The sequence below is a fragment of the Lacerta agilis genome, chromosome 14 (genome assembly GCF_009819535.1).
Source record: "Lacerta agilis isolate rLacAgi1 chromosome 14, rLacAgi1.pri, whole genome shotgun sequence".
Classification (NCBI taxonomy): Eukaryota; Metazoa; Chordata; class Lepidosauria; order Squamata; family Lacertidae; genus Lacerta; species Lacerta agilis.
The window spans coordinates 1,972,829-2,000,738 of NC_046325.1; the positions used below are offsets into that span (position 1 = coordinate 1,972,829).

General features: G+C 51.9%; 2 protein-coding genes across 2 annotated transcripts in view; both read right to left on the reverse strand.

Annotated features, from left to right (window-relative positions):
- Nucleotides 1-4,328: 4,328 nt before the first annotated feature.
- TMEM203 (transmembrane protein 203) lies at nucleotides 4,329-5,816 on the reverse strand. The gene has a single exon (XM_033170749.1). The coding sequence runs from the start codon at nucleotides 5,780-5,782 to the stop codon at nucleotides 5,366-5,368; it is 417 nt and encodes a 138-aa protein (XP_033026640.1). The 5' UTR covers nucleotides 5,783-5,816; the 3' UTR covers nucleotides 4,329-5,365.
- Nucleotides 5,817-10,609: 4,793 nt separating this feature from the next.
- Nucleotides 10,610-27,910, reverse strand: part of ZAN (zonadhesin) — a 33,754-nt gene continuing 16,453 nt past the window's right edge. The window contains exons 15-29 of the mRNA XM_033170203.1: nucleotides 27,229-27,473; nucleotides 26,757-26,921; nucleotides 25,550-25,677; nucleotides 24,296-24,567; nucleotides 22,574-22,782; nucleotides 21,087-21,231; nucleotides 18,467-18,717; nucleotides 16,340-16,469; nucleotides 15,486-15,669; nucleotides 14,919-15,080; nucleotides 14,640-14,770; nucleotides 13,335-13,534; nucleotides 12,009-12,147; nucleotides 11,020-11,163; nucleotides 10,610-10,887 (exon numbers count right to left, since the gene is read on the reverse strand). Coding sequence (XP_033026094.1) covers nucleotides 10,610-10,887; nucleotides 11,020-11,163; nucleotides 12,009-12,147; nucleotides 13,335-13,534; nucleotides 14,640-14,770; nucleotides 14,919-15,080; nucleotides 15,486-15,669; nucleotides 16,340-16,469; nucleotides 18,467-18,717; nucleotides 21,087-21,231; nucleotides 22,574-22,782; nucleotides 24,296-24,567; nucleotides 25,550-25,677; nucleotides 26,757-26,921; nucleotides 27,229-27,473 — 2,783 coding nt within the window. The remainder of the gene's footprint in view (nucleotides 10,888-11,019; nucleotides 11,164-12,008; nucleotides 12,148-13,334; nucleotides 13,535-14,639; nucleotides 14,771-14,918; nucleotides 15,081-15,485; nucleotides 15,670-16,339; nucleotides 16,470-18,466; nucleotides 18,718-21,086; nucleotides 21,232-22,573; nucleotides 22,783-24,295; nucleotides 24,568-25,549; nucleotides 25,678-26,756; nucleotides 26,922-27,228; nucleotides 27,474-27,910) is intronic.

The following is a 27,910-nucleotide window of genomic DNA, read 5'->3' on the forward strand; positions in this document are numbered from 1 at the left end:
AAACTGTTCTCTGTAATTCTATAACAGCTTGGTACGGTACAGCCTCCAAGAGAGACAAGAAAAAGCTCCAACGAGCTGTAAGAATTGCAGAAAGGGTAATTGGTGTTAGCTTGCCTTCAATAGAGACAATTTATGCTACCCGAGTTAGGAAGAGAGCAGAGAGAATTGTAGCAGATCCTTTACATCCCGGTCATCATCTGCTTGATTTACTTCCATCTGGACGTCGCTACAGGACTTCATATACAAAATCGGCCAGGCACAAGAATAGTTTTTTTTCCTTGTGCCATTAAATTGTTAAATCCGTAGTTGTATAGCTTAAGGGGAGGTAAAATATGGGTGGGGTTTCTTTGCTTCTTTCTATTGTGAGAGGAACAGTGTCTGTATGTTTACATTGCAATGTAGCCGAAACAAATTCCAAGTATGTTGGAAAATGTACTTGGCCAATAATAAATTATTCCTACTCCTAATATTGCTTTGTGGGTTTTATAACAGGACCTTTCTTGAGGTTGTGCTGTTTATTTTTTAGGTTGTTTTGTTCGCAGTGGTTGTTTCTACAGATGATTTGTTAATTGTTTTGCGTAATTTACGTCGCAACCGTGATGTTCTACTACGTTGTCGTTTATTGGACGTAAGCCGCTTTGTGACTTCTCGTGAGTGAAGAGCGGCGTCGAAATATAAGAAATGAATGAAATGAAATGAATTATACAAACGCTGCAGGGTGCAAACCTGCCAGTCAAATCGAACCTGGCCGTCAGGAGGAGCCTCAAGCCAAGATTTGCTCTCCCCCAAGCCCACATTCCTAGCATGTCTCAGCGACGTCTACGCTGGTTTGGTCATGCCCGCAGAATAAAAGAGGGCAGGATCCCCCATGGATACATTCTACAAGGAGCTGTTTTCAGAGACCAGGCCAGCTGGCAGACACAACTCTGCGTTACAAAGATGTCTCTAACATGGAGGCTGGCAACATCAACCCCACCGTGTGGGAATCCCTTGCAGACAATCGCAGCGCCTGGAGTCAGGTTGTGCATCCATGAGGAGGAATGACCACTGGGAGGAGCGCGAGGAAAAGATAGCGGCCCAGTGCATCTGCAGCAGCACAACCAGACACCTTCACCTTCCCCGGCTGCAACAAAACATGCCTCTCCTGTAACTCTCCAATGTTTTGACCTCACCTCCAAAGACGCACTGCTCCATTGTGCAGATGACAGAATTTAAAAATCGAAAAGTGCCTTTGTTGTTGTTGTTGTTCAGTCATTCAGTCGTGTCCGACTCTTCGTGACCCCATGGACCAGAGCACGCCAGGCACCCCTATCCTCCACTGCCTCCCGCAGTTTGGCCAAACTCATGCCAGTCGCTTCGAGAACACTGTCCAACCATCCCATCCTCTGTCGTCCCCTTCTCCTTGTGCCCTCCAAAACCACTTAAATTGGCCTCTTCCTCCAACCTGGTGCCCTCTGTTTTTGAACTACAACTCCCATCAGCCCTCAGGCTAGGAGCATCAAATCTACCAGGCAGATATTTTTCATCTTGCAGGCGCGGTTTGCAGGGGCACGCAGGAATGTGTGTTTATCCATCGAGCATGCAGAGATTTCTACTGTGCATGTAAGCAAATACCCATTGAGAGAGTGGTGGATTCATCACCGTGCCCAGGAACAAAAGGTAGCATGGATTCATTTCCAGCCCTGTAGGCGTCCCACAGCTGTTCAGCAAGAGACTGTCCGCCTCCTGCAGGCCAGGCCCGCTGCACCCTTCCACACCCCTTGGCTTGCAATGCCGTTGCCTTGGCTGAGGTTATCAATCTGGTGCGATAAGAGCCAAGCCACGCGCAGACCCAATTGCCCCACGGATAAGATACCGCGATAACCCAGTGGCCTTGCTAACAGCCCTTCGAGATAACTGCACCGGGCGCCCGACTCTGCAGAATAATGCATTCTGCAGGACCTGCAGATTAATGAAAGGGAGAGGGGGTTGAATTTAGGAATGAAGTAAGAGCCAGGCTGCTGGATCATGCCAAAGGGGGCCCATGTAGGCCAGCATTCTCTTCTCACAGTGGCTGACCAGCAGGGGTGGACTTTGCTAATCTTTCGTAATATGGAGCCCTGTGCGAGGGGAAAATTTGGTGCCCCAAAATGGATCTTCTCAATTAGGGATCTTCTCAGCTTTGTGCCCACTTGGCTCAACACCCTGTGGGGAACCACCCGCACCGCCCTAAACCTGGTGCTGCCGATCAGCAAACAGGGTTCAAGCACAAGATGCCCGTTATGGGACGACCCCATGCAGGATTTGAGCACGAGAGCTAACACTCCCCCCCCTGCCGTTTCCAGCAAGTGGTGTTCAGAAGCATCTCTGCCCCCCCAACCGTGCAGGCAGAGTTTGGCCATCATGGCAAGTAGCCATTGCTAGTCCTCTCCTCCAGAAATTTGCGCAATCCTCTTTTAAACCCATCTAGGTTGGTGGCCCTCCCTGCGTCCTGCAGGAGGGAGTTCCACCGTTTAACTCCTCCAGTGTTACGAGAGAGGGAGGAAGCTGTTTTCTCTGCATCTGCTTTCTCAGGGCCAGGCATAAGTTTCCCCAGCCACTCTGGGCAGCTTCCAACAAAATATTGTAAATACAGTAAAACATCAGACATTAAAAACTTCCCTAAGCAGGGCTGCCAAACATGTTAAACAAGTTTTTGCAGAGGGGAGGCCCTGGAAGAATTCCTGCTCTGTGACTGGAGGGGTTTCTGAGGTCAGCTGGAGGCTAAACATGGTTTTAGGCTTGCTTGCTCTCCATACTATTTCAGACATGTGGCTTATACACTTTTGTACCCGTTTTTAATTTGTGCTGTGCAAGGATTGTCAGCAGTCCATCGGCTTGGCTTTGCACAACGACCTTTGTGGGTTTTCTTTCCTTTGAATCACGATCGGTGGTTAATGTTGAAACAGGAAGGAGGCGCTGGGGCTGCCAGCTGCGTAGGTGGCAGCGAAGGCAGATGTCTGGGGTGGTGTCAAAGTAGCTGAACCTCAGCGGCCACAGTCCAGGGTCACCCCAAAGGGCAGGGGGTGGGGGCAGCAGCAAACAGGCCCCTTGTCACTGGCACCTGGGCTGGTGTGGGCACCCCAGCGCCTGTTGCAGTTGATGTTGGTAATAGGATCATAGCATCACAGACTTGTACAGCTGGAAGGGCTTCCCAAGGGTCCAGCTCACAGCCGAAAAATCTCCTACAGGTGTGCTCCCAACCTCAGTTTAAAAGCCACCTTTTTTTAAATATACAGGCAACCCCTTATTTGCATGGGGGTTGGGTTCCAGTTCATCATGTGCGATAGCAGAGCACGCATAAGCCTGCCCTTCCCTTTACAGGTGGGTAGCCGTGTTGGTCTGCCATAGTCAAAACAAAATCGAAAATTCTTTCCAGTAGCACCTTAGAGACCAACTGAGTTTGGTATCTGAAGAATTGTGCATGCACACGAAAGCTCATACCAGGAACAAACTCAGTTGGTCTCTAAGGTGCTACTGGAAAGAATTTTCGATTTTGTCCTGCCCTTCCCTGTTTTCCGGCCACTTCCAGGTCGCCATGATGTGCATGTGCACGATCGCACGTTAATTGGACGCACATAAATCGTTTGTTGCCTGTGTTGTAATTTTATGTTGTGAACCACCCTGAGATCTGCAGATGAAGGGCCGTATACAAATTTCATAAATAATAATAGCAACATCTAGCTCAGAACTGGGAGAGGGCTGCAGCTCCGGGGCAGAGCGTCTGCTTAGCATGCAGAAGTACTCAGGGTTCAGTCCCCGACAGGCCTTCCAGGAAGGGCAGCGGAAGATTCCTTGTCCAGAATCCTGGACAGCAGCTGCCCGTCATTGCAGATGATACTGAGCTAAATAGATCCAACGGTCTGACTCTGTTTAAGGCAGCTCCCACTGTTCCTGTTTAACGCAGCCTTTTATCCAGAATATGAGCAACAATATATAAGCCAAGAACCACATCTCAGGGGCAGGGCACCTGCTTTGCATGCAGAAGGTGCAGAGGTTCAGTCAGCAAGTCAGCATCTCCCAGCTGGGGCTGGAAAAGAGGACTGGTCTGAAACCCTGGGGGGGGGGGGGAAGAGTTGCTGTTGTTGCCAGCCTGTGAAGGCAACACTGACCTAAAAGGACCGCAATGGCCTGACTTAGTATAAGACTGCCTCCTATGGTCCTGTTTTTATCTTACACTGACTGGCAGCAGGGGCTCTCTGGGGTTTCAGGTGGGGGACATACCCAGCCTTACCTAGAGATGCTATCAGGGAAGAAAGTTAGCCAGGCATGTACACAACTGCAGACCCTCATTTTGGTATTTTTTTTTTAACTTTTATTGTTTTTTTAAACAAACTAGTGCCACCCTTCCACTCTCAAGTAAACCTTTCTAGTATCAGGGCAGACTTGAAAGGGCCAGAAGGCTTCATTTTATTCCTGGTGGTACAATGATAAAGTGTCTTAAAAAATAAATAAATTGCAAAAATTCCAGGATGGGGAAAGATAAAGTATTAACAGAATCATCACAGAATTTCAGAGCTGGAAGGACCCCGAGCTGCTAACTTCTCCCCTAGGTTGTGCGTTTTTATTCTTACATAACTACCCCGAGGGTCCAACCTTTTTGGGGGGAGGGGTTCCGGTGGGCTAATGGGGTGGCAGAGGGTCCGAAGGCAGCATTGCAGGGTCCAAGCAAGGGTGCAAAAGCAGTCACCCCGGTACATGCAGGGCAGGCGCAGTTCCTTGCCTCGACGGCAGCAGTGGGAAGGAGCAGCAGGGTGCTTTGGATAGGTGGCCGTGGAAGAGGAGCTGAGCCCTGCTGCTGCCTCCTCCCTCTAGGCGGGTCCTGAGATCTCCGCCGGTGCAGCAGGCCAGAGTTGTGCTTGCTTTGCGTTGCTCTCCTCCGTCATGTCCCTCAGCCAGTGCTGCAGCGCTTTGCCCTCCTGCACCTCCTCTCTGTGGCATGGTCCCGAGCGCTCTGCAGGTGTGGAAAGCATTCTTGCTTGGTCTTGCCTCTCTCTCCTCTCCGCCCCCTCTCCCAGGTGTATGTTGGGGGTGGTCGTTGCTTTGCTCTCCTCTGCCTCTTCTCCCTGGGCCAGACCTGAGTGCTCAGCCGCTGTCACCGGTGCACGCGTGCTTTGCTTTCTTCCGCCTCCTCTCTTTGGGCTGGTTGAGCGCTCAGCCGCTGCTGCAGGTGGATGTGGGGTGTGGGTGTCTGAGTGCTTGCCTTGCTTTGCCTTTCTCTCCCTTTGTTTTGCTTTGCCTCGCTTTCCTTTGCCTTTCCCGGGCTTTCCACTTCACTTGCACTGCCCTTCGCCTGGCTTGGCTTCCTTCCTTCCTTCCTTCCTCCCTCCCCTCCCTCCCTGGGCCCCTAGTTGACCCTGCAGGCCCGGATCATGAGCAGCTGCAGCAGGATGAAGACGGGCGACAGCAGCAGCCCGAACCACAGCTCCCGGCTCTGGCCCGCCAGCTTCTGGCCCAGCAGCACCTCGAAGACGAACTTGAGGCTCAGCAGCGTCAGCACCCACAGCAGCCGCAGCACCGCCAGCCGCTTCTCGCCGTCCTGGAAGAGCCGCACCGACACGATGGTGCTGAAGTAGGCGCTCAGCCCGTCGGCCGCGAAGAAGGCCGCCAGCACCGCCCACCAGCTCAGCGCCTCCCCGGACTCCCCGCCGTCCGCCTTCAGCACCAGCAGCGCCGACGCGGCCAGGAGCGCCAGCGCCTGCAGGAGGAGCTCCAGGGGCGCGAAGCCCAGCCACTGAACCAGCTCGCGGAGGGAGAACAGCATCGCCTCAGACGCCTCAGGAGGACGGACGCCGCTCTGCGCCTGCGCGGGGGCACGCTTCCGGTCGCCGAGGGCGGTTTCCGGCGCGCCGCGGGTGAAATAAGGCGGGCACGGACTCGCCTCAGGAGGAGAAACGAGGCTCTGCGCCTGCGCGGAGGCACGCTTCCGATCGCCGAGGGCGGTTTCCGGCGCGCCGCGGGTGAAATAAGGCGGGCACGGACTCGCCTCAGGAGGAGAAACGAGGCTCTGCGCCTGCGCGGAGGCACGCTTCCGATCGCCGAGGGCGGTTTCCGGCGCGCCGCGGGTGAAATAAGGCGGGCACGGACTCGCCTCAGGAGGAGAAACGAGGCTCTGCGCCTGCGCGGAGGCACGCTTCCGGTCGCCGAGGGCGGTTTCCGGTGCGCCGCGGGTGAAATAAGGTGGGCACGGAATCGCCTCAGCCACCTCAGGAGGAACGAGGCTCTGCGCCTGCGCGGCCGACCCGTTTCCGGTGGCGGAGGCCGGCTTCCGGCGCACTGCTGTGAAAAGAAGGCGGGAACAGCGTCGCCTCAGGAGGAGAAACGCGGCTCTGCGCCTGCGCGACGGCCCGCTTGCTGGAATCAGACTTGTAGGGTTGGAAGGGGCACCCCAAAGGTCATCCAGTCCAACCCCTTCTCCCCCTCAGTGCAGGAATCGCTGCTAATGGTGTTAATTGCGTGTTTCATCACAAATGAGACAGCACCCGCGGCCTTGTTCGCTGAGCGGTGCTGCGGTTGGGGGAAGGGCCCTGGGAAATGATAGAATCGCAGAGCTGTAATTGGAAGGAATCCCCAAGGACCACCCACTCCAACCCCCTGCGATGCTGTTGGGTTGCCGTTTCTAATTTTATTATGTATTTTGTGGTTTTATATCTTGATTTTATTCTGTGAACCGCCCTGAGACCCCGGTATATAAATTCAATAAATAAAAAATAAAATAAATGCAGGAATCGCAGCTGAAGAATCCGTGGCAGTAAGCCATCCAACCTCTCTTTAAAATCTCATGTTTGTCGTGATATTTTAATTGAAACAAAATAGAAAATTCTTTCCAGTAGCACCTTAGAGACCAACTGAGTTTGTTCTTGGTATGAGCTTTCGTGTGCATGCACACTTCTTCAGATACACACAAAAGCTCATATCAAGAACAAACTTAGTTGGTCTCCAAGGTGCTACTGGAAAGAATTTTCTATTTTGTTTCGACTATGGCAGACCAACACGGCTACCCACCTGTAACGTGATATTTTAATGTTGGTTTTAAAATAGTGCCTTTAAAGTGTTATGAATGAAGGAGAGAACCTGCCATCTTCCGAGGTGGTCCGTTCCACGTTGAAGGGCTCTCACCCTCAGAAAGTTGTTCCTAATGTTTGGTCAGAATTCCTCTTGTAATATGAATCCGTTGGTTCTAGTCCTTCCCTTGGGACAAGCTTGCTCTACCTTCCATGTAACGGAAATTTGAAGATGACTTTCCTACCACCTCTCAGTCTCCTCTTTTCCAGGCTAAACATACCCAACTCCCTCTGCTATTCCCCACAAGGCTGTTCCCAGACCCGTCGTCATCTTGGCTGCCCCCCTCTGCACACAAACCAACTTGTCAATATCCTTAAACGGAGGTGCTCAGAACTGGACATTGGACTCCTCCAGGTGGGGACTGACCTGCTGATACAGCCTAGAAAAGCATTAGCCTCTTTTGCCGCTGGATCACAGGAAGGAAACGCTCAAGGAGATATACTGTGCTGGAGAGGAAGGCTTTTATTTGAATTCATTTATTAATTTTTATTTGGTGTTCCGGACACACGGGCAATTCAGCGCCATTTCCCTCTCCCAGAAAGGGGTGGCATGTGTGGGATGAATTGTGCTGGCCCCACAGCGAGGGTAGGGTGGGGAGCTATGAGCAGCTGGCTGAGAATGGAGGCCTTGGCAGAATTTGGGTTGCCAAGCCTATTCTCTACATGGGATCACCAAGTGTGTAGAAGCATCGCAGAGCCTAGAGGGAGGGAAAGGTGTGTCAGCAGATGCCAGGGTGGTGAAAGGGTTGAGCGTGTGTCTCCAATCTCCTCCACTTCCTCTGGAAGTGAAAGCAGGTGGGGTGGGGGGTGGGCAGCCTTTATTTGCTGTGCCTCTGCCCCTTTAGCAACCCGGCTTTAGAAAGGTCAGATCTTGAAGGTTCCCACCCTGGATGCGTGAGCGGGAAGGAGTATTTTCAGCAATAGATCTGGGGCGGAAGTCAGAAGTGAGTGGTCTTGTCGGCAGTCGTGTAAGGAGGAGGTCTGCCTTGGCCTGAAAATGAAATAATAATTGTAACAGTAATGAAACCAAGATCCAAGCAGACATCTTTGGTGTGCAGGACAGAGCTGTTTCCGTAAATGCTTTCCTTAATAATCCTATTCATTCTTTTTACAAACTGCTTGCAAGTTTTCCACAATCAAGGGGGTGAGTATGTGAATGAATTAAATAAGAAATAAGAATAATGCTGAGTAATGTAAAGAAGGCTGATCGCCGAAGAATTGATGCTTTTGAATTATGGTGCTGGAGGAGACTCTTGAGAGTCCCATGGACTGCAAGAAGATCAAACCTATCCATTCTCAAAGAAATCAGCCCTGAGTGCTCACTAGAAGGACAGATCCTGAAGCTGAGGCTCCAGTACTTTGGCCACCTCATGAGAAGAGAAGACTCCCTGGAAAAGACCCTGATGTTGGGAAAGATGGAGGGCACAAGGAGAAGGGGACGACAGAGGATGAGATGGTTGGACAGTGTTCTCGAAGCTACCAACATGAGTCTGACCAAACTGCGGAAGGCAGTAGAGGATAGGGGTGCCTGGTGTGCTCTGGTCCATGGGGTCACGAAGAGTCGGACACGACTGAACAACAACAAATGTAAGAGCACCCTGGGCTTGAATAACAGATCCACAAAGTTGTAAAGCTGGAAGGGCCCCCAAGGGTGCTCTAGTTCAGGAATCATTGAGGGGGCAGCAATGGCCACCAGCTTAGATGGCTCCCAAAGAGGATCGGGAAAATGCATGGAGGAGGAGAGGGCAATCAAAGGCTCCTAGCCAGGATGGCTGTGCTCTGCCTCCACAGTCGAGAGGCAGTGATGCTTCTGAAAACCAGTTGCTTGAAACAGCAGGAGGGGAGAATGTAGCTCTTGTGCTTGGATCCTGCTTGTGGGTTTCTCATAAGGGGCAGCTGTTTGGTCACTGTGAGAACAGGATGCAGGACTCGATGGGCCACTGGGCTGATCCAGCTATCGTATTTTTCGCTCCATAGGGCGCACCGGACCATAGGGCGCATCTCGTTTTTAGTGGAGGAAACAAGAAAAAAAAATATTTTTCTGGTTTTCCTCCTCTAAAAGCCCTGTGTTTTTGAGGATCAGCTAAAGGTTTTGCAGCTTTTGAAAAGCCCTGTTTTTTTTGAGGATCAGCTAAATGTTTTGCAGCTTTTTTGCAAAGGGAAAAGCCCTGGTTTTTTTGAGGTTCGGCTAAAGGTTTTGCAGCTTTTTTTTGCAAAGGGGAAAACCCTGTTTTTTTGAGGATCAGCTAAAAGTTTTGCAGCTTTTTTGCAAAGGGGGGAAAAGCAAAGCTCCTTTTGCAAAGAGGAAAAGCCCCATTTTTATAGGGTTCAACTCACATTTCTGCAGCTTCTAAAGGAAAGGGAGCCTTTTCTACAGTTTCCAGACAGATAATCTAATCAGCTAGTCACATGTCGCTGGGGAAACAAACCACCTCCCTCTGCAGCACATTCAACAATGGAGGCCTGGGCAAGGGGGCGGGGCTGAAAGGGAGCCTGGACTCTTATCTCTCTCCCGATCTCTTGCTGATCAGCTGCTGAGCGGGGTCCTTTCAACACCCCCTTTTCTCTTTGTAAAATAAAAAGCATGATCCTCTTTTGGCCCCTGTGCAATTTAGCTCCAGGGACCACCATTCGCTCCATAAGACGCACAGGTATTTCCCCTTACTTTTTAGGAGGAAAAAAGTGTGTCTTATGGAGCGAAAAATATGGTATATGGGGCTGCTCTTATGTTCTTGGGTGCAGCTGACTCTGGGGTGGAGCCTTGAGGCAGCTGTTCAGAGTGCTGGTTTTGACCTATAAAGCCTTAAACGGCTCAGGACCGCAATACCTCAAGGACCGCCTCTTTCCATGTGAACCTACCCTGAAATCATCTTCTGAGGCCCTTCTTTGTGTTCCTCCTCCTTCTTGAGAGGTCCGGAGGGTGACAACACGAGAACGGGGCCTTCCCTGCAGTGGCTCCCCGTCTGTGGAATGCTCTCCCCAGGGAAGTTCGCCTGGCGCCTTCATTATACACCTTTAGGTGCCAGGCAAAAACGTTCCTTTTCAACCAGGTGTTTGGTTAATCTGATTTACATCCTACACCCTTTTAAAATGTGTGTTGGGGGGCTATCGGGTTATTGTTTTATTTTTATTAGGTATCTTCTGGTTTTAAATCTTGATTTTATTCTGTGAACCCCCATGAGACCCCCCAGGTATAGGACGGTATATAAATAAAATAATAATAATAATAATAATAATAATAATAATAATAATAATAATAATAATAATAATACAATATACACCAGGTACTCCTCCTGCTCTCAACTCACCTGGATCTGACAAGGCAAGCACGTCGTGTTCCCGCCTACACAGGAGCAAAAGAGAAGCAGATAAGAACAGGACATTTGAGGAGATTTGGCGTGTGCTGTGGGCAATCGTAGAGTTGGAAGAGACCCAAAGGATCATCGAGTCCACCTGTAAAAGTACTAATTCTGCCAATCGGAGTGACCGCATGTGGCAATCTCGTAGGTAAATGGGTTCCGAGTCGTTTAAGGGCGTTGCATACAAATATCGACACCTTGCTCCTCTGAAACCCCCTCTCTCCTGTTGCCCTGAGGCCCCTCAGCCAACTCCAGAGTGGTGCTGAGCCCCCAGAGACCGCAGGAGGCAACCGAACCCCCCCACCCACACACCGTGTCTGCCCTGCCCTGCTCAATCTCATACCTGCTCCTCCGCTGTTGATAGATGCAGACGCCTGTCACCACGATCAGGATCAACGCGAGAGGAACGAGGACTCCGATGAGGATGACTGTCAAGTTGTTGTCATCTGGATGGGAGTAGAGGGGGGAAACAGGAGGAAGAAAGAGGGGTGGATTAATTACTGGCCTGACGGGGGCGCTGTGTGTGTGTGTGTGTGTGTGTGTGTTTTTAAGGGCAGGGAGCGGCAGAGACTTCTTACCTGTCGAGGGGGACGGGGGCTGTACGTCGAAGGCAGTCTCGCAGTAGGTTCCGTTGTAGCCCTCCGTGCAAATGCAGACATAGCCGTCCAAGGTGTCCTGACACACCGCCTCATTCTGGCAATTGTTACTGAGGCAGGGGCTCTCTGCAAAGGAAGAAAGGTGTGGTTGGGGAGGGGAGAGACCACCGCCAGTCCACATCGCTGCCCACCGAGAGATGGGGAAAGTGCCCCCTTTTCGGATTCTGTCCCACTTCTACTCTTTCAGGTCTCCCCCATTTCCACTTCAGCCAGCGACTTTGGCTTTAGTGGCGATGGCACGGTTGCAGGCGCAGCACAACACCCGTGCCACGCTTTCAAACAAATCCATCTTTCAGGGCAGCAGCACCCAACCTTTGGAACTCCCTGCCAATTGACATCAGTCAGGCTCCTTTGCTGCACTCTTTTCCGGCGCCTGCTGAAAACATGCTCATTTGGGCCGGCCAAACCAAGTACAGTATATTCTGGCGTATAAGACTACTTTTTAATCCAGGTATGTAGAATGTTGATGTGCGTTTTAATCCGTTTGGATTCTTGGGTTGTGGGGGGGGGGTTGTATTGGGTGTCCAACTCTTACGATTTTATAAATGCTTTAAATATCTGGCAGCCCTTCAGAGGGGATATCATATCCCCTCTCAGTCTCCTCCAGGCTAAACGTACCCAGTGCCCTCAACCATTCCTTGCAAGGCTCAGTTTCCAGGCCCTTCATCATCCTGGTCGCCCCCCCCCTCTGTCCACCTTCCAGTTTGTCGATATCCTCCTTAAATTGTGCTGCCCAGAACTGGACAGAGGACTCCAGGTGGGGTCTGACCAAGGCAGAAGAGAGCGGGACTAAAACTGCCCTTGATCTGGACTAGATGCAGCCTAGAACATCATTAGCTTTTTTTGCTGCTGCATCACGTTGCCGGCGCAACCCTCTCCTCCCACCTCGTCCCTAACCAAGCATTTTTCACCTCGGTAGCAGCCGCGGGTGAAGTTTGCCACGGCGCAGACATCCCCCTGGGCGCAGGCCACGGGCTCACACTCAAGAATCCCCGTGTTGCGGCAGGTGCATCGTTGGGAGCAGTCCTCCGTGAAGAAAGTGTCATTGATCTGGGGAGAAACCGGGGTGTGGGGTGTTGGGGAGAATGTCGGTGCCACTGGGAAAGCCGTTGCCCACCCTTGGCAAAAAGTTATATTGGCCCCTCCGAAGCTGGAAGGGACCATGGACCAGAAACTCAAAACCCTTGCTCAAAATCATTGTCTTTGGCACTCCGCCGGTGATTTCCTGCTTCCCTCCGCTCGCTGCCTGCTCCCTCCCTTCCTTCCTTGTGGGAATTATAGTTCAGCCAGGTGCTGGCATGCCACGCCCTTCTATCAAGATAGAATAATTAATATACAGTGTTGGCATGCCACACTAATTAATCAACCTACAGAGCCTCAATTGGCACACCATATGGCTCTGTGGGCACCAAGTTGGGAAACACATGTTTAGGCAGAGCAGGAGAACAAAGGAATAGCTGGATAAGTACTGGAGGATCATGAGGTGTTCAGCGGGAGGGGGTGAGTAAGTGAGAGAGAGCACGTACACAATGAAGATGTCATGTGGGTGTAGCCAAAGGAGCAGCTTTCCATATTTGGTATTAGAAGGTACACCATTCCTTATTTGGTCCTTTGGAGTTCTCTCTGTATGTTAATGTTTAACCTAGCTGTGAATTTTCAATAAAAGGAGCCCCCCCCGAGAATGCCTCGTGGTGGCCTTCCCTTCACATCATCCTGTTCATCGCGTCAGTTAATTTCCCACAATCAACAATATCTAGTATTAGTTTTAATATCTAATATTTCACCGTAACACTTCCTCCCTTCCTTCAACTCTCATCAGCTCTCTCCATCTTTCTTCCCTCCATCTTTGCGGCCAGCTAGGGAGGGGGCCTTGCAGGGCTGCTGAGACAACCCACACCACCAACCAGATTCCCAGAGAAGCCTGCACGCCTCGCCCGGCCGCCGTCCAGAGTGCTGGAGGAGCAGACAGGAGAGTTGGCAGGCAGGCTCCTAGCCGCTCTGAGCCACAGTGGAGAGCTGTGATTTTTGAGGCCCTGCGCCCATCCTAGCCAACCTCTAGGTACACCCAGGGTTGACTCTACCCCATAACCAGATCTGTTGCATGTGGGAAACCGGCAAGCAGGGTTTGAGCACAAGAGCGCCCTCCTCCCCTCCTGCGGTTTCCAGCAACTGGGATTCAGAACCACGCAACTGGCCGGCGGCAGCCCAGGGGTTCCTCCCGATCCCTCCCTGCCTACCTGGTAATACTGGTTGTTGTCAGTGCAGCCGCACTGGTTGTAGGGGACGCTGTCCAGCCCGCTCAGGATGTAGCCGGGGTCACTGGCGCAGCCCTCCACACAAGGGGCGTCGCACTCCGACTGGGCGGCCATGTTGGCACAGCTGTCTGGGCAGGCGGTCATGCAAGATTTGTAGGTAGTGTGAGGCGGGCACGAGATTGCTGTGGGAGAGAGACGGGTGGATGATAGAATGCTTAAAAGAAAGGGGGGAAGCCTCTATCCGAATCAAATGACAAGGGGATTCCAAATAAACCTTACGTTAAATTTTCTGGCGATAAGAGCAGGGGAACGGACTCAATCGGACAGAATCTCCTTTCTTGTGATTTGAACCCACTGGTTTGGGCCCTACCCTCCGGGGCAGGTATCCCCAAACTTGGCCCTCCAAACTTCCCATCATCCCTGACCGCTGGTCCTGTTGGCTAGGGATGATGGGAGTTGTAGTCCCAAAACATCTGGAGGGCCGAGTTTGGGGGTGCCTGGTCTGGGGTGTGGCACCATGCTCTGGACACAGGCCCTCGGCCGAGGTTTTGTGAAGGAGGAGAAATGGAGGACAGCTCAGGCCCTAAGGGAGGCTGTCGGGCATCCCTCTCGTGAGGGGAGGAAAGACCCTTTAAAAAACTGAGCTGCTTGTGCCTCATCTGTCCGTCCGTCCGTCCCCCAACATCAGGGGATCCAGTTCTCCTTCCAGTGCTGGAGATCCAAGCTGGAATCTTCTATGAAACCGGCCAGCCTTGCAGATTTTTGGTGAGTAAACTTGAACGACGAGGGTTGTGGATAGGCTAGGATTGGTTGCGTTTTAAGAGCCACGGGGCTCAGGTTTATTTTGTGTTCCGTTTTAACCTTCTGCCTGCTTTCGCCCTACCTTTTATTCCTAGTAAAGTTCCTTCATTTGACTGCTGAAGTGTGCTTGCTTGCCAACCTCAGGGTTTCAGAATCCCCACATGCCCAGGCGCTTGGCATTCAGGCTACCGGGAGTTTAGGATTGGCGTTTCAAGCGGCCAGAGCGCTCTTCTGAGGTCTGGGAGAGACTCAGGGAGAGTGTGGAGTGCTAGGCTGCAGGTTGGACTCAGGAGCGCTCAGGAAATGGCTCAGACCCTTTAAAAAAGTCCCTTCCTTATGGGGGACACAGGAGTAAGCAGAAGGGTGGTGGCAGCGGCAGCAGCTATGACAGAGCAAGACCCCCTGGCAGCGTGGCAGGGCTGTTGTGTTGCAGCTGGGCAGGGAAGGGCGTGCGATAGGTTTCTCTTGGGTGGGGGGTTCTCTTACCGCAGCCTGTCTTCTGCCTCCAGGATCCCAGCGTGACCCCCTCCTCCTGGCAGAGCTTGGCATAGGCATCGTAATCTTGGCATAAGAGCTCAGTGTCGTTGAAGAGAGCGCAGAGGTCGTACACGCAGTTCCTGGGGTGGGTGGGCGGGTGGGGGGTGGAGAGAGAAGGAAGTTAGGAGATGGGCTCTCTTGCGCGCAAATGCGTGCTTGTGTCAGCTTGCACACAAACGCGCTCCCTTCCCAGCCGCCCGCCCACGACTGCGTTCCCCGCACACTCACTCTTGGAAAGGGCTGGGTGACAGGACTCCGTGGCAGGTGGAGAAAGGCCCCTGGGGGTCAGAGAGGGCCCCACAGACAGACGTCCCGTTGACATACATCAGTTGCTCTGGGCTGCAGGCGATTTCAAACCCGGACTCGGCGTCATCTGATGGTTCCTCACGCCTTTGTGGTGGAGGGAAAGAAGAGAAGGAGTTTTCCCCCTCTGTATGTTTGCTTGGCTGTCTCCCTGCTACGTACAAGGTCTGAGCTGAGAAAGCCAAATCCTCCCTGTTCCTTTCTCCTCAGAATGTAAGAAGAGCTTGCTGGATCAGGCCAAAGGGGGCCCTTTTAATCCAGCACCCATCCAAACTCCCATATGACCCAGCATCCTGTTCTCACAAATGATCTCAAATTATATGCTGTTTTCGTTCCGTTTTGCTCAGTATAGTGTTATCAGAGCCCTGGATCCTGTCTGCTAATTGCAAGGTCTGGTTCTCTAGGAAGTTTGAGACCCAGCTCTCTCCTCCTTGTTTGGAGATTAACTGCTGAATGAGGGAGAAGCCGTGCGTGAGGGCCCCGGGGGCTGACCTGATGCGAGGATGGCTGCCAGCCTCCCTTTCTCTGTCGATCATGACTTCCCAGCTGTTCCCAAAGGTGTTGAGGCTCCGGGTCCACGTTCTGTCGGGTTTCATGTACTCGTTGTTCCGCTGCCCGTCGTAATTCCCGCAGAGCCCTCCCACATGGTTCCGATAGGTGCTGGGGAGGACGATCTCTGGGTAGGGTTGGGAGAAAGAGGGGTGAACGCAGTGCCCACATGGGGGCAGCCCTGGACCAGTTGGGGTGGGGACAATCTTTGGGCCTTCCACATATTCAGATTTTGAAAGCCTTTACTGTACCCAACACCTGTTCTACAACTTCGATGTGCCATTTCATACAATCATAGAATCCTAGAGTACTAAAACCAAATCGCAGATTCTGATTGACTGCAGGAAGTTCCTGCAGCCAAATCAGAAGCCGCAGAAGCCCCGCCGGGTGTTCGGGTTCCAAAATAACATTTGCAAACCGGAAAAATCGCTTTCGGTTTTGCGGCGTCCAGGAGCCAAAATGTACGAGTTCCAGGGCGTTTGGGATCCAAGGTATTCATTTGATTCCTGCATTGCAAGGGGTTGGACTAGAGGGCCCTTGGGGGTCCCTTCCAACTCTAGAATTCTATGATTTTAACTATTTTAATGAAATAGTTTGCCATTTGAACAGTTTTGCCTGAGCTGGGGGAAACGGCACCCCTGCCCTTAAACCCACTCTGAGATGCTGCCTGCCAGAGTTGGTGCGAGGCTAAGCTTGTGGCTTCTGGTCCGGCCTGGTCCCGATGTTCCTGAGCGAGCACCATTACCTTACAGGAGGGAGGATGCAGCCCTTATCCCCTTGTGCTCATTTATCCTCACCACCAAAGTCCTGGCCGTCGAAGTAAACGGTGAGACCAAAGTCTGTGTCTACGCAGATGGTGCGGCCTCTCTGGGTGATCTGGAGCCCGTCCCGGGGGGAGTACGGGGTGGTGACCATCACGCCATTTACCTGGAAGCAGGGAGGGAGGGGAAGGTTCAGAAAAGGGCAATCAAAAACGATCAAGGGGATCATAGAATCCTAGAGTTGGAAGAGCCCCAAGGGCCATCCAGTCCAACCCCCTGCCAAGCAGGAAACACCATCAAAGCATTCCTGACAGACGGCTGTCAAGCCTCTGCTTAAAGACCTCCAAAGAAGGAGACTCCACCACACTCCTTGGCAGCAAATCCCACTGTCCAACAGCTCTCACTGTCAGGAAGGTCTTCCTAATGTTTAGGTGGAATCTTCTTTCTTGTAGTTTGAATCCATTGCCCCGTGTCCGCTTCTCTGGAGCAGCAGAAAACAACCTTTCTCCCTCCTCTATAGGACATCCTTTGATATATTTGAACATGGCTATCATATCACCCCTTCACCTTCTTTTCTCCAGGCTAAACATACCCAGCTCCCTAAGCCGTTCCTCATACGACATCATTTCCAGGCCCTTTGACCATTTTGATTGCCCTCCTCTGGACACGTTCCAGCTTGTCAGTATCCTTCTTGAACTGTGGTGCCCAGAACTGGACACAGTCTTCCAGGTGAGGTCTGACCAGAGCGGAATACAGTGGTACTATTACTTCCCTTGATCTAGATGCTATACTCCTAATGATGCAGCCCAGAATTGCATTGGCTTTTTTAGCTGCTGCATCACACTGTTGTCTCATGTCAAGTTTATGGTCTACCAAGACTCCTAGATCCTTTTCACATGTACTGCTCTCAAGCCAGGTATCACCCATCCTATATTTGTGCCTTTCATTTTTATTTTTTTTTTGCCCAAGTGTTAAAATTCATCTTGTTTGCTTTATCCCAGTTGTCTAATCTGTTAAGGTCATTTTGAAGTGTGATCCTGTCCTCTGGGGTATTAGCCACCCCTCCCCATTTGGTGTCATCTGCAAACTTGATCAGGATGCCCTCAAGCCCATCATCCAAGTCATTGATAAAGATGTTGGAGCGAAGAAAACGTTTGCAGCGTTTGGGACTTCTTAGTTTAGAGAATTGTTGAGATAGAGAAAGGTGTTTTTTCCCTCCCTCTCTCGTAACACTAGAACTTGTGGGCATCCCATTAAGCCGCATGTTGGACGATTTAGGACAGATAGTTAAACTACGGAACTCCCTGCCACAAGACGGCCACCAGCACAGATGGCTCTAAAAGAGGACTGGGCAAATCCATGGAGGAGGAGAGGGCTATCAATGGCTACTAGCCAGCATCCTGTCCTCACAGTGGCCCCTCTCCTCCATGAATCTGTCTGGTCCTCTTTTAAAGACATCTTAGTTAGTGGCGATCGCTGCCTCCAGTGGGAGGGAGTTCCACAGTTCAACTCTGCACTGCGGAAAGATGGACTTTCTTTTATCTGTCCGGAATAGTCCAACGTTCAGCTTCACAAATGCTCACATGGCATCAATGTTTAAGAGCAGGAGGAGGTGGAAACGGGGGTCCTCATTGGCTAAGGGGGCAAGTGATCTGCAGGAGGGGACCCCACCCCCCAAAAAAGTCTTGCAGAGTTTGCCACATCGTATTGGGCTCAGTTAAAGCTATGGTTTTCCCAGTAGTGATGCATGCAAGTGAGAGCTGGACCATAAAGAAGGCTGATCGCCGAAGAATTGATGCTTTTGAATTATGGTGCTGGAGGAGACTCTTGAGAGTCCCATGGACTGCAAGAAGATCAAACCTATCCATTCTCAAAGAAATCAGCCCTAAGTGCTCACTGGAAGGACAGATCCTGAAGCTGAGGCCACCTCATGAGAAGAGAAGACTCCCTGGAAAAGACCCTGATGTTGGGAAAGATGGAGGGCACAAGGAGAAGGGGACGACAGAGGATGAGATGGCCGGACAGTGTTCTCGAAGACACCAACATGAGTTTGGCCAAACTGCGAGAGGCAGTGGAGGATAGGTGTGCCTGGTGTGCTCTGGTCCATGGGGTCACGAAGTGTCGGACAGGACTAAACAACAACAACAACAATTGGGCTCTCACCGCCATCTTCCTTCCCTGCAGCAACTGGATGCTGTAGCCGTACACTTCGACGTAGACCTCGCGCAGGAAGGAGAAGCTTTGGAATGGGAAGCGGCGGCGGTTCCTGCCCGCTACGGAGAAGGGTTCAAGAGACTCCGGAAGGTCACCCAGGGTCCTGGTCAAGGTGTAAGTGGAACGCCCCTGGAAGTGGTGGGCGAAGTTGTCGAAAGTGTTGTAGTGCGGGTCTCCTGAAATCACGCACTGGTGGAATCCTGGGAAGAAAGAGAGCCAAGGTAGGAAACTGAAAGTTGCAGGTGAGCATTCTGCACAGGCTCAACGTCCTTACCATATCTCGAGGCCAAGCCCTCGCTATTGCTATTTTTTGAAATGATAATTGGGGTGGTGGAATGCAAAAATAAATTTAACATGACCAACTGATATCCCTAAACATAAACCATATTTTATTATATATGAACGAGCTTAGCCCTAGAATTGATGGTTTTGAATTCTGGTGCTGGAGGAGACTCTTGAGAGTCCCATGGACTGCAAGAAGATCAAACTTATCCATCCTTAATGAAATCAGCCCTGAGTGCTCACTGGAAGGACAGATCCTGAAGCTGAGACTCCAGTACTTTGGCCACCTCATGAGAAGAGAAGACTCCCTAGAAAAGACCCTGATGTTGGGAAAGATGGAGGGCACAAGGAGAAGGGGACGATAGAGGATGAGATGGTTGGACAGTGTTCTCGAAGCGACTGGCATGAGTTTGGCCAAACTGCGGGAGGCAGTGGAGGATAGGGGTGCCTGGCGTGCTCTGGTCCATGGGGTCACGAAGAGTCGGACACGACTAAATGACTAAACAACAGCTCAGCCCTAAACTGTTAACGTCCAGGTATCTTGGACTGACACTCCCATCGGCCCCAGCCAGAACACCTGTACTGTTTCTCAAAAATCGGAAGCCTATATCACTGACAACCTTTTGGGTGAATATCTGCAGGATGTTAAATTCCTGACAAATGCAATTTTCTCCCTCCGTAATAAGGCCACGGCGTTCTCGGAAACAGCCGTTCCTTCCAGAATCACAGCCCATTTTGACAAGGCCAGGGCATTGCAGGGGTGATTTCGCCATCCTCTCTGCCAGCCGATGGGCACCTACGGACTCTCCCCATTCATGGCGACGTGACATCTTTTGACTCAGCACCACCACCAGTGCCGAATTGGGCTTTAGGTCTGCACAATTAAAGAGGCGGTCGTCCTAACATTGCCACCGAAAAGAGAAAGACGGATGTTGTGCTGCTTGGAAAGTGATGGGGAAAACTGCTTTGAAAAGCACCCCAGGGTGGGTGGTAACATCAGAACACAGTACAGTGGCACCCCGGTTTTCAAGCGTCTCGGAAGCCGAAGGTTTCGGTTTTCAAACGCCGAAAATGCAGAAGTAAATGCTTCCGTTTACGAACGCGCCTCGGAAGTCGAACGGCTTCCGCTGCGTGCTTTTCAGTTTTCTCAATTGAACTTGCAGACAGCCCTTTGTGCCTCGGTTTTCGAACGTCTCGGCAGTCGAATGGTCTACCGGAATGGATTACGTTCGAGAACCAAGTCTACCACTGTATTAAAAACAGTTTAAAACAAGCTGCAATCGTAGAAATAAGGCCTGTCCGGAAAATAATATGCACCTCGAGCATCGAAGGAGGCCAGGGAAAAGAGGTGCGTGTTCTTGCATTCGCTGGGAACTGCACAATGAAGGTGTGGGCACATCTCTATGGGGAGGGAGCTCACAGTTCAGGGCCCCCCACCAAGAAGGCTCTCTCCTACTTGGTCACCACCAGCACTTCTCACTTCTGAGGCCAGGGGAACTACTAGGAGGAGCTCCCTTTGCCAGTACCCAAGAGGGTCTGTAGGGAAGGAGGTGGCATTCCAGGTATTTGGGGCAGGAGTTCTTTAGGGCCTGGGTGCAGGTCATTATCTTGCAGCATATAAGCTAAATGAGATTCAGATGGTTTATTAGCAATCTCCAAAATTATTGGATTCAAAATGCTGGCCCGAGATGCAGTGTACAGGGGGCAATTAAGCATTATATGCTAAAGGGATTCTATTGATTTATTATCGCAAGCACATAAAACGGAAACTTGGCCTTTTGAAAACCTGTAACTCAGTACATTGGATGGAAACACATTGAACCTTGCTTTGATAAATGCGAATCTATGTGACGCAACGGAAAGAGAGGACAGATATGATGGAATCTGAGGCATCGGAGCGATACCAAGGTTCAGCGGAGAACAAACTCCTCCGCCCGTCATAAGATTATGTTGTAATTCAACACTTTAGGGATTGAAACACCAATGTGGGCACCTCGAACCAAAATGGCGTCCAGCGCAGCTGTTTCAAAACGGGGCTGACAAAGGAGACCCTAAAGGGAACCCCAGCGAGAAATCTGGCTGCCGCATTTTGGGCCAGCCTGCGTTTCCGAGTAGTCTCCAAGGGCAGCCCCACAGTAGAGTGCATTGCGGTAGTCCAACCTAGGCAGCTGGAGAAGTACTTCCTTTCCCAACGGCTGGACCGACTGACCCTGCCTGCTGCTCTTCTTGTTCCCCTCCTCTCCGCTGTCTCAGCCCCCTCCCCCTGCCGTCCCCGCATCCCACTCACGGGTTGGACGGCAGTAGCGAAGCCCCGCACTGCTGAGGGCGCACACGGACCCATCCAAGCACCGGAAGGGCTGGCAGGTGATCTTCCCATTTCCGACGCAGGTGCAGCGTTCGAGGCAATTGGCCGTCACCCAGGTTTCTCCGGGCTGCAAAGGAAGAGGGGAGGCGGTTAGGGGCTTGGTGCCGGGAGCTGCGTCAAGACCTGTCCCCAAGTCTGCAAGGCAGAAGTCATGTTTCTCCCATCGCCCAATGGAGGCTTGACCTCAAAACATCACATTTAATAAATGACCTGCGGAAGCTATTGTAAGAGTGGCAGGTTCCTCGTTATCTGGACTTCTCTTAGGAGCATCATCCCGACTGCAACCAAGACACATGTTTCGGACACTGAGGTCCAGCTCCGAGGGCCTTCTGGCGGTTCCCTCCCTGCGAGAAGCCAGGGAACCTGGCAGAGGGCCTTCTCGGTGGTGGCGCCCGCCCTGTGGAACGCCCTCCTACCAGATGTCAAAGAGAAAAACAACTACCGTATTTTTCACTTCATAGGGCGCACCGAACCATAGGGCACACCTCGTTTTTAGAGGAGGAAACAATTTTTTTTTCTGGTTTTCCTCTTCTAAAAGCCCTGTTTTTTTGAGGATCAGCTAAAAGTTTTGCAGCTTTTTTTTGCAAAGGGAAAAGCCCTGGTTTTTTTTTTTGAGGATCAGCTAAAGATTTTGCAGCTTCTGAAGCAAAGGGAGAAAAGCAAAGCTCCTTTTGCAAAGGGGGAAAAGCCCCATTTTTTATGGGGTTCAACTTACATTTCTGCAGCTTCTGAAGGAAAGGGAGCCATTTCTACAGTTTCCAGACAGATAATCTAATCAGCCAGTCCCATGTCGCTGGCGAAACAAACAACCTCCCTCTGCAGCACATTTAGCAATGGAGGGCGGGGCTGAAAGGGAGCTGGGACTCTTATCTCTCTCCCGATCTCTTGCTGATCAGCTGCTGAGCGGGGTCCTTTCAACACCCCTTTTTTCTCTTTGTAAAATAAAAAGCATGATCCTCTTTTGGCCCCTGGGCAATTCAGCTCCAGGGACCACCATTCGCTCCATAAGACGACAAGATATTTCCCCTTAATTTTTAGGAGGAAAAAAGTGCATCTTATGGAGCGAAAAATACGGTGCCATAGAAGACATCTGAAGGCAGCCCTGGGAAGCTTTTAATGTTTGATAGATTATTGTATTTTAATATTTTGTCGGAAGCCACCCAGAGTGGCTGGGGAAGCCCTGCCAGATGGGCGGGGTATAAACAATAAATTATTGTATTATTATTATTATTATTATTATTATTATTATTATTATTATTATTATTCGGACTACTGTTCCCATCAGCCCAGACTCTTAATCTCAGGGTCGTGTGTTCGAGTCCCACACTGGGCAAAAGATTCCTGCAATTCCACGACTGCCCTTGGGGCACCCTTTCGGCTGCTGCAACCATGCTGGGAGTCCCACTTACGTTGTAGTACTCGTGCTGGGCGCTCAGGCACCCGCAGTCCCGCATCAAGACGCAGCTGTCGTCGCTCAGCACGTAGCCCCGGTCGCAGGCGCACCCCTCCACGCAGCTTGTGGGGCGCTGGCAGCTGGCTGGGGCGTAGAGGTTGGAGCAAGTGGCCGGGCAGGGAGAGGAGCACTCGGTGTAGTGGCTGTGAGTGGGGCAGGGCAGGGCTGCAGGGGATAGAAGGGGGGAGCGGGGAAGAGGCTTTTAGGACTAGAGGTATTTTCTACGTACAGCAACAAAGGAATGGTTCCTAGGGAACATATACCATATGGCAGTGTGGCTCTTTCAGGCGCTAATACAGGGGTCCCCAAACTAAGGCCCGGAGGCTGGATGCGGCCCAATCGCCTTCTTAATCCGGCTCGCGGGCAGTCCGGGAATCAGCGTGTTTTTACATGAGTAGAATGTATCCTTTTATTTAAAATGCATTGCTGGGTTATTTGTGGGGCATAGGAATTCGTTCATTTTCCCCCCTTCAAAATATAGTCCGGCCCCCCACAAGGTCTGAGGGACGGTGGACCGGCCCCCTGCTGAAAAAGATTGCCGCCCCCTGGGCTAATAGGTTGCTTCCCCCACCCCCACCCCCACCCCGCAATCAGCCGGAAGCATAACAGAAGCAGGGCTTTGCTACGGCATCTGCTTCATACGCTGAGAGCGCTCTTATACCTCGGCTTTCCTCCCAAAGAACCCTGGGAACTGTAGTTTGTTAAGGGCGCTGACCTCACCGAGCTACAATTCCCAGCACCCTCAACCAAAACAAGTTTTTATTGATTTACTGGCTGAATTTGTACAACACCCTCCAAAAAACAAACAAACCCTGGGAACTATATTTTGTCAGGGGTGCTGACCTCATTGAACTACAATTCCCAGCACCCTCAACAATTTGATTGATTGAGTTACAATTAAAAACACTGTTTCATCCAGTGATCTCAGGGGTGCCAGGCACAGTATCCTTCAGCTCCCAAATGCCTGGGTTATTTCTAGATTTCCTTGGATTTCCCATGTCTGTTAAAAGTGTTATAATAGTGCTTTAAATGTTCTATGGGGACATGACCTTGAATAGTACTATACCATCCGGCAATGCCCAGGATCTACAATAGTAATTAAAAGTCGGGCCAGTGCAGCGAAAAGGGTCACCTGCCACTTTGATTAAAAGATTCCTGCTTTCAGGTTCTGCTTCTGCAATTGCTTCCAGCTGAGCTTGGCAGCGAGGGTTCTCCTCCGTGAGGAACGCCTTTGAAGGTAAAAGTAAAGGGACCCCTGACCATTAGGTCCAGTCGCGGATGACTCTGGGGTTGCGGCGCTCATCTCGCTTTACTGGCCGAGGGAGCCGGCGTACAGCTTCCGGGTCATGTGGCCAGCATGACTAAGCCGCTTCTGGCGAACCAGAGCAGCGCACGGAAACGCCGTTTACCTTCCCGCTGGAGTGGTACCTATTTATCTACTTGCACTTTGACGTGTTTTCGAACTGCTAGGTGGGCAGGAGCAGGGACCGAGCAACGGGAGCTCACCCCGTGGCAGGGATTCGAACCGCCGACCTTCTGATCAGCAAGCCCTAGGCTCTGTGGTTTAACCCACAGCGCCACCCGCGTCGCTTTGAGCTTGCAAGCCTGTGGAAGGAGGCCTCCTCACTGCTGGTTGGTGTAATCTACTTTTTTTGGGGGGGGGGGGCCTTTGACTCACGGCAGAAGGTGCTGTTCCGCCACGAGATGCTGTCCACGCCTTGGCTCTTGCAGGCCTCCACGTAGGACTGGATGTTGTCGCAGAGCACGGAGGCCATGCCCTGGTACTCGCACATGTCGAACAGGCAGTTCTGGAAGAAGGGCTGGGGGTCGATGGTGGCGTGGCAGGGCTGGTACTTGGGCCCCAGGATCTCACGGCACTGGCCGCGAAGGCGCTCCATCTCCTGGGCCGAGCAGGGGGGCTCCAGGTCCTCGCGGTTGTCCGGCTGGCAGCTGGGGGCAAGGAGGGAGGGAGCGAGGGTGCTATTTGTTCATTTAACATTTAATGGAACCACAGAACTGTAGGGTTGGAAGGGACCCCCAAGGGTCATCTAGTCCAACCCCCCCACCTGCAATGCAGGAATGACAACTAAATAATTTGTACCCCACCTATTCTCCCCTAATGAGCTTAAGGTGGCGTACATAGTTCTCACCACCCCCCATTTTATTTTCACAACAACCCTGCAAGGTAGGTAAGGCTGAGGGTCATCCAGGGAGCTTTATAGTGGCCAAGTGGAGATTTGAACCCTGGTCCCTCCCAGGTCCTAGTTTGACCCTCTGACCACTACGCCACACTGATGGGAGGGGGAAGTAACTGGTCTGGGAAGAACTTGACTCGTCCGTCATTAATCACACAACATAGATGATAATGTAGGGGAAAGCTTTCTGTCATAGAATTGCAGGATTGTTGAAAGGTACCCCCAGGGGTCATCTAGTCCAACCCCCTGAAATGGAGGAATCGCAGCTAAAAAAATCCCTTGCAGATGGCCACCCAACCTCTACTTAAAGCAGAGCCCACCACCTTCTGAAGGAGTCCGAAAGTTCTTCCTAATGTCTAGTCGGAATCGCCTTTCTTGTAATTTTTAAGCCATCCTGCTACCCTCCGGAGCAGGAAAAAAACAAGCTTGATCCATCTTCCGTGTGGCATCCCTTCAGATTTTTGAAGATGGCTGTCCTATCCCCTCTCAGTCTAGGCTAAACATACCCCCCACTCCCTCCACCGTCCTTCATCAGTCCCTTGATCATCTTGGCCGCCTTTGTGGCAGCCATTTTGCGTCACGCCGCTGCCACGGCGGCCATTTTGTGACTGCCGCCCGCGGCAACCTCCTCAAAACCCTCGCTGTGCGCACGGGCCCTCAAAGGCAGCCCAAGGGAGTTGTTGACTAAGCCGTGTGCTCCGTCGTCCTCCCGCCATCGCGCGCCCCTGCCTCCTCACCCCGGGTCAGCGTCCCCAGGTGCCTTCCAGCTGTTCCCAAACTGGCTGGCGTTGGCGGCCAAGTGTCCATTGGGCATCAGGAGGTCATCTCCGCTCTGGTTGTTGAAGCTGCCGCACATCCCACATACCTGGGGACGAGAAGGGGGGATACTATGGCCTTTCGTGCAGGGCACATTAAATCGGCAAGGAGACGGAAAACCATCAGGGAGGCTCTTGGGGCGCAGGCATAGCTTTCAACCTTCCCCCTTTTTTAAGGGAAATTCCCTTATTCTGAATAGGATTCCTCGCAAGAAAAGGGAAAAGCTGACAGCTATGGGCGCAGGTGGGACCCAGAAATCATTTAGACTTGGAGACCAAAGCAGGTCCTACAAGTGTCCCTGTTTCCCACGGAATTCTGATAGCTTTAAGGAGCGGGTTTTCACGGGGGAAAGGGCGGGTCGAAAGAAAAAGTGCTTGGAAACAGACTGGGAAAGTCTAAAGTGCAGAGGGAAATTAGTGCAGGTGCTCAGGATGATAAACAAAGCAAAACAGTGGTCCAAAGAAGATGGCGAGGGGGCTCAGAGGGGAAGGGGCATGCGGCAGAGTGACTGTCGGGAGGAGGAGAGGGTCAGAGGGCTGGGTGGGCTGGGTGACGAGCTGCACATGGCGGAAAAACTTAAAACACATTGCAGGTTTCCCAAAAAATAGGCCAGAGGCAATTCATCCAGCCGAGCTTTACTGCTGCTGAAGGCAAATGAGGATAATGGTCACAAATCTAATACTTTCAGGACTGGGACAGTCCATAAAGAACCCAGTTGCAGTAGACTTAACTTTAAACTTACAACTTATAATGAGACTAAAACTTAGCACTACATACAGAACAACCAGCTGTACTCAGCTTCTCGGAAGGTATATAACCCAAACAATAACCTTCTTTCACACAGAGAAGAAACCTTCCAGAACCCCCTTGAATGAAGCAGAACAGGGAAGATCTCCACACATCAGATCAATACTTTTTGGACGAAGAAATGCAAACTGACACTGGGCATGCAGGTAAGAACACGAGAAGAGCCTGCTGGATCAGGCCCACGGCCCCTCTAGTCCAGCATCCTGTTCCCACAGTGGCTGAGCAGATGCCCATTATGGGTAGCCCACAAGCAGGAACTCTCCCTTCCTGGGGCTCCCAGCAACTGGCCTTCGGAAGCAGAGCGCAGCCATCGCGAGTTACCTTGTCAAAGTACGTTCCCGGCAGCTGGATCTCCAGGTGATGGTTTCCGTCAAACTTGACCACCAGCCCGAAATCGGTCTCCAGGACCACGTAGATCCCGCTGGTGGTGATGGAGACGCCAGGAATGCGGCCCTCCACGGGGGTCCGGACACGTTGGCCACCTATCTGTGGCGAGACGAGAGATCGAGGTGGAACGAGGCCTCATTCATTCATTCATTCCATCTATATCCCATCTCCCCACCACCCAAGAATTTGTTTAACCCTCTTTTAAACCCAGCGATGTTTGCGGTCATCACTGCCTCCTGTGGCAGGGAGTTCCATAGTTCAGCTACGCGCTGCATGAAGAATGACTTCCTTTTTTACCTGTCCTGAACCTTCCGACGTTCGACATCCTCCACAGGAGCCCTCCCTCCCACCCACCCCGCAAACAACTTCCGCTTCTGCCCTCCTGAATTCGGGCAAGAGCCCTTACCAGCACCCGCCGACTTTTCTGCAGGGTGACGGTGGCTCCGGCGACCTCCACAGTCACGAGGCGGAGGTAGGAGGCCTCGGGCTGGCCCCGCTCCTCGTTTTTGGCGGTGATGTTGAAGGCCGGGAGTCGAGGGTCGCTGTGGCACACCGTCACCAAGGTGTAAGTGCAGGTGCCCATGAAGGAGACCATGGTGCCATCGAAAGTGTAGTAGTGGGGGTCGCCGGCCACGTGGCAGACAGCCACTCCTGGAGGGGAAAGGGAGGGGGGTCAGGGACACAAGGCGTCGGCCCCCCTTCTCTAGGGTGGGAGCTGTTCACCATTGCTCTTAGCCTATCTATGTCAGGTATGCCCTGCCAGTCCCCTTCACATGCCAATAGGGCACTTAAAGGAGTGAGACACCTGGCTGGAAAGAACCAGGAGTCCCCTCTCTCATGAGAGGGGATTTAAAAATCCAAGTGGCTTATTATTCCAGCTTCTTCCCCTCCCAACACAGAACCATGGAATTGTACAACTGCAGGGGGAAACAAACCCACAACCCTGAGATTAAGAGTTTCAGGTTCTACCGACAGAGCTTTCCCAGCTGTCGGATAAGGATCTAGGGCAGTGGTGGCAAACCTGTGGCACGCGTGCCAGAGTGGGCACTCAGAGCCCTCTCTGCGGGCACCCGCGCCATCGCCCCAGC

Excerpts from the sequence above, each read along its gene's own strand:
- TMEM203 (XM_033170749.1), bottom strand. The coding sequence starts at position 5,782 with ATGCTGTTCTCCCTCCGCGAGCTGGTTCAGTGGCTGGGCTTCGCGCCC.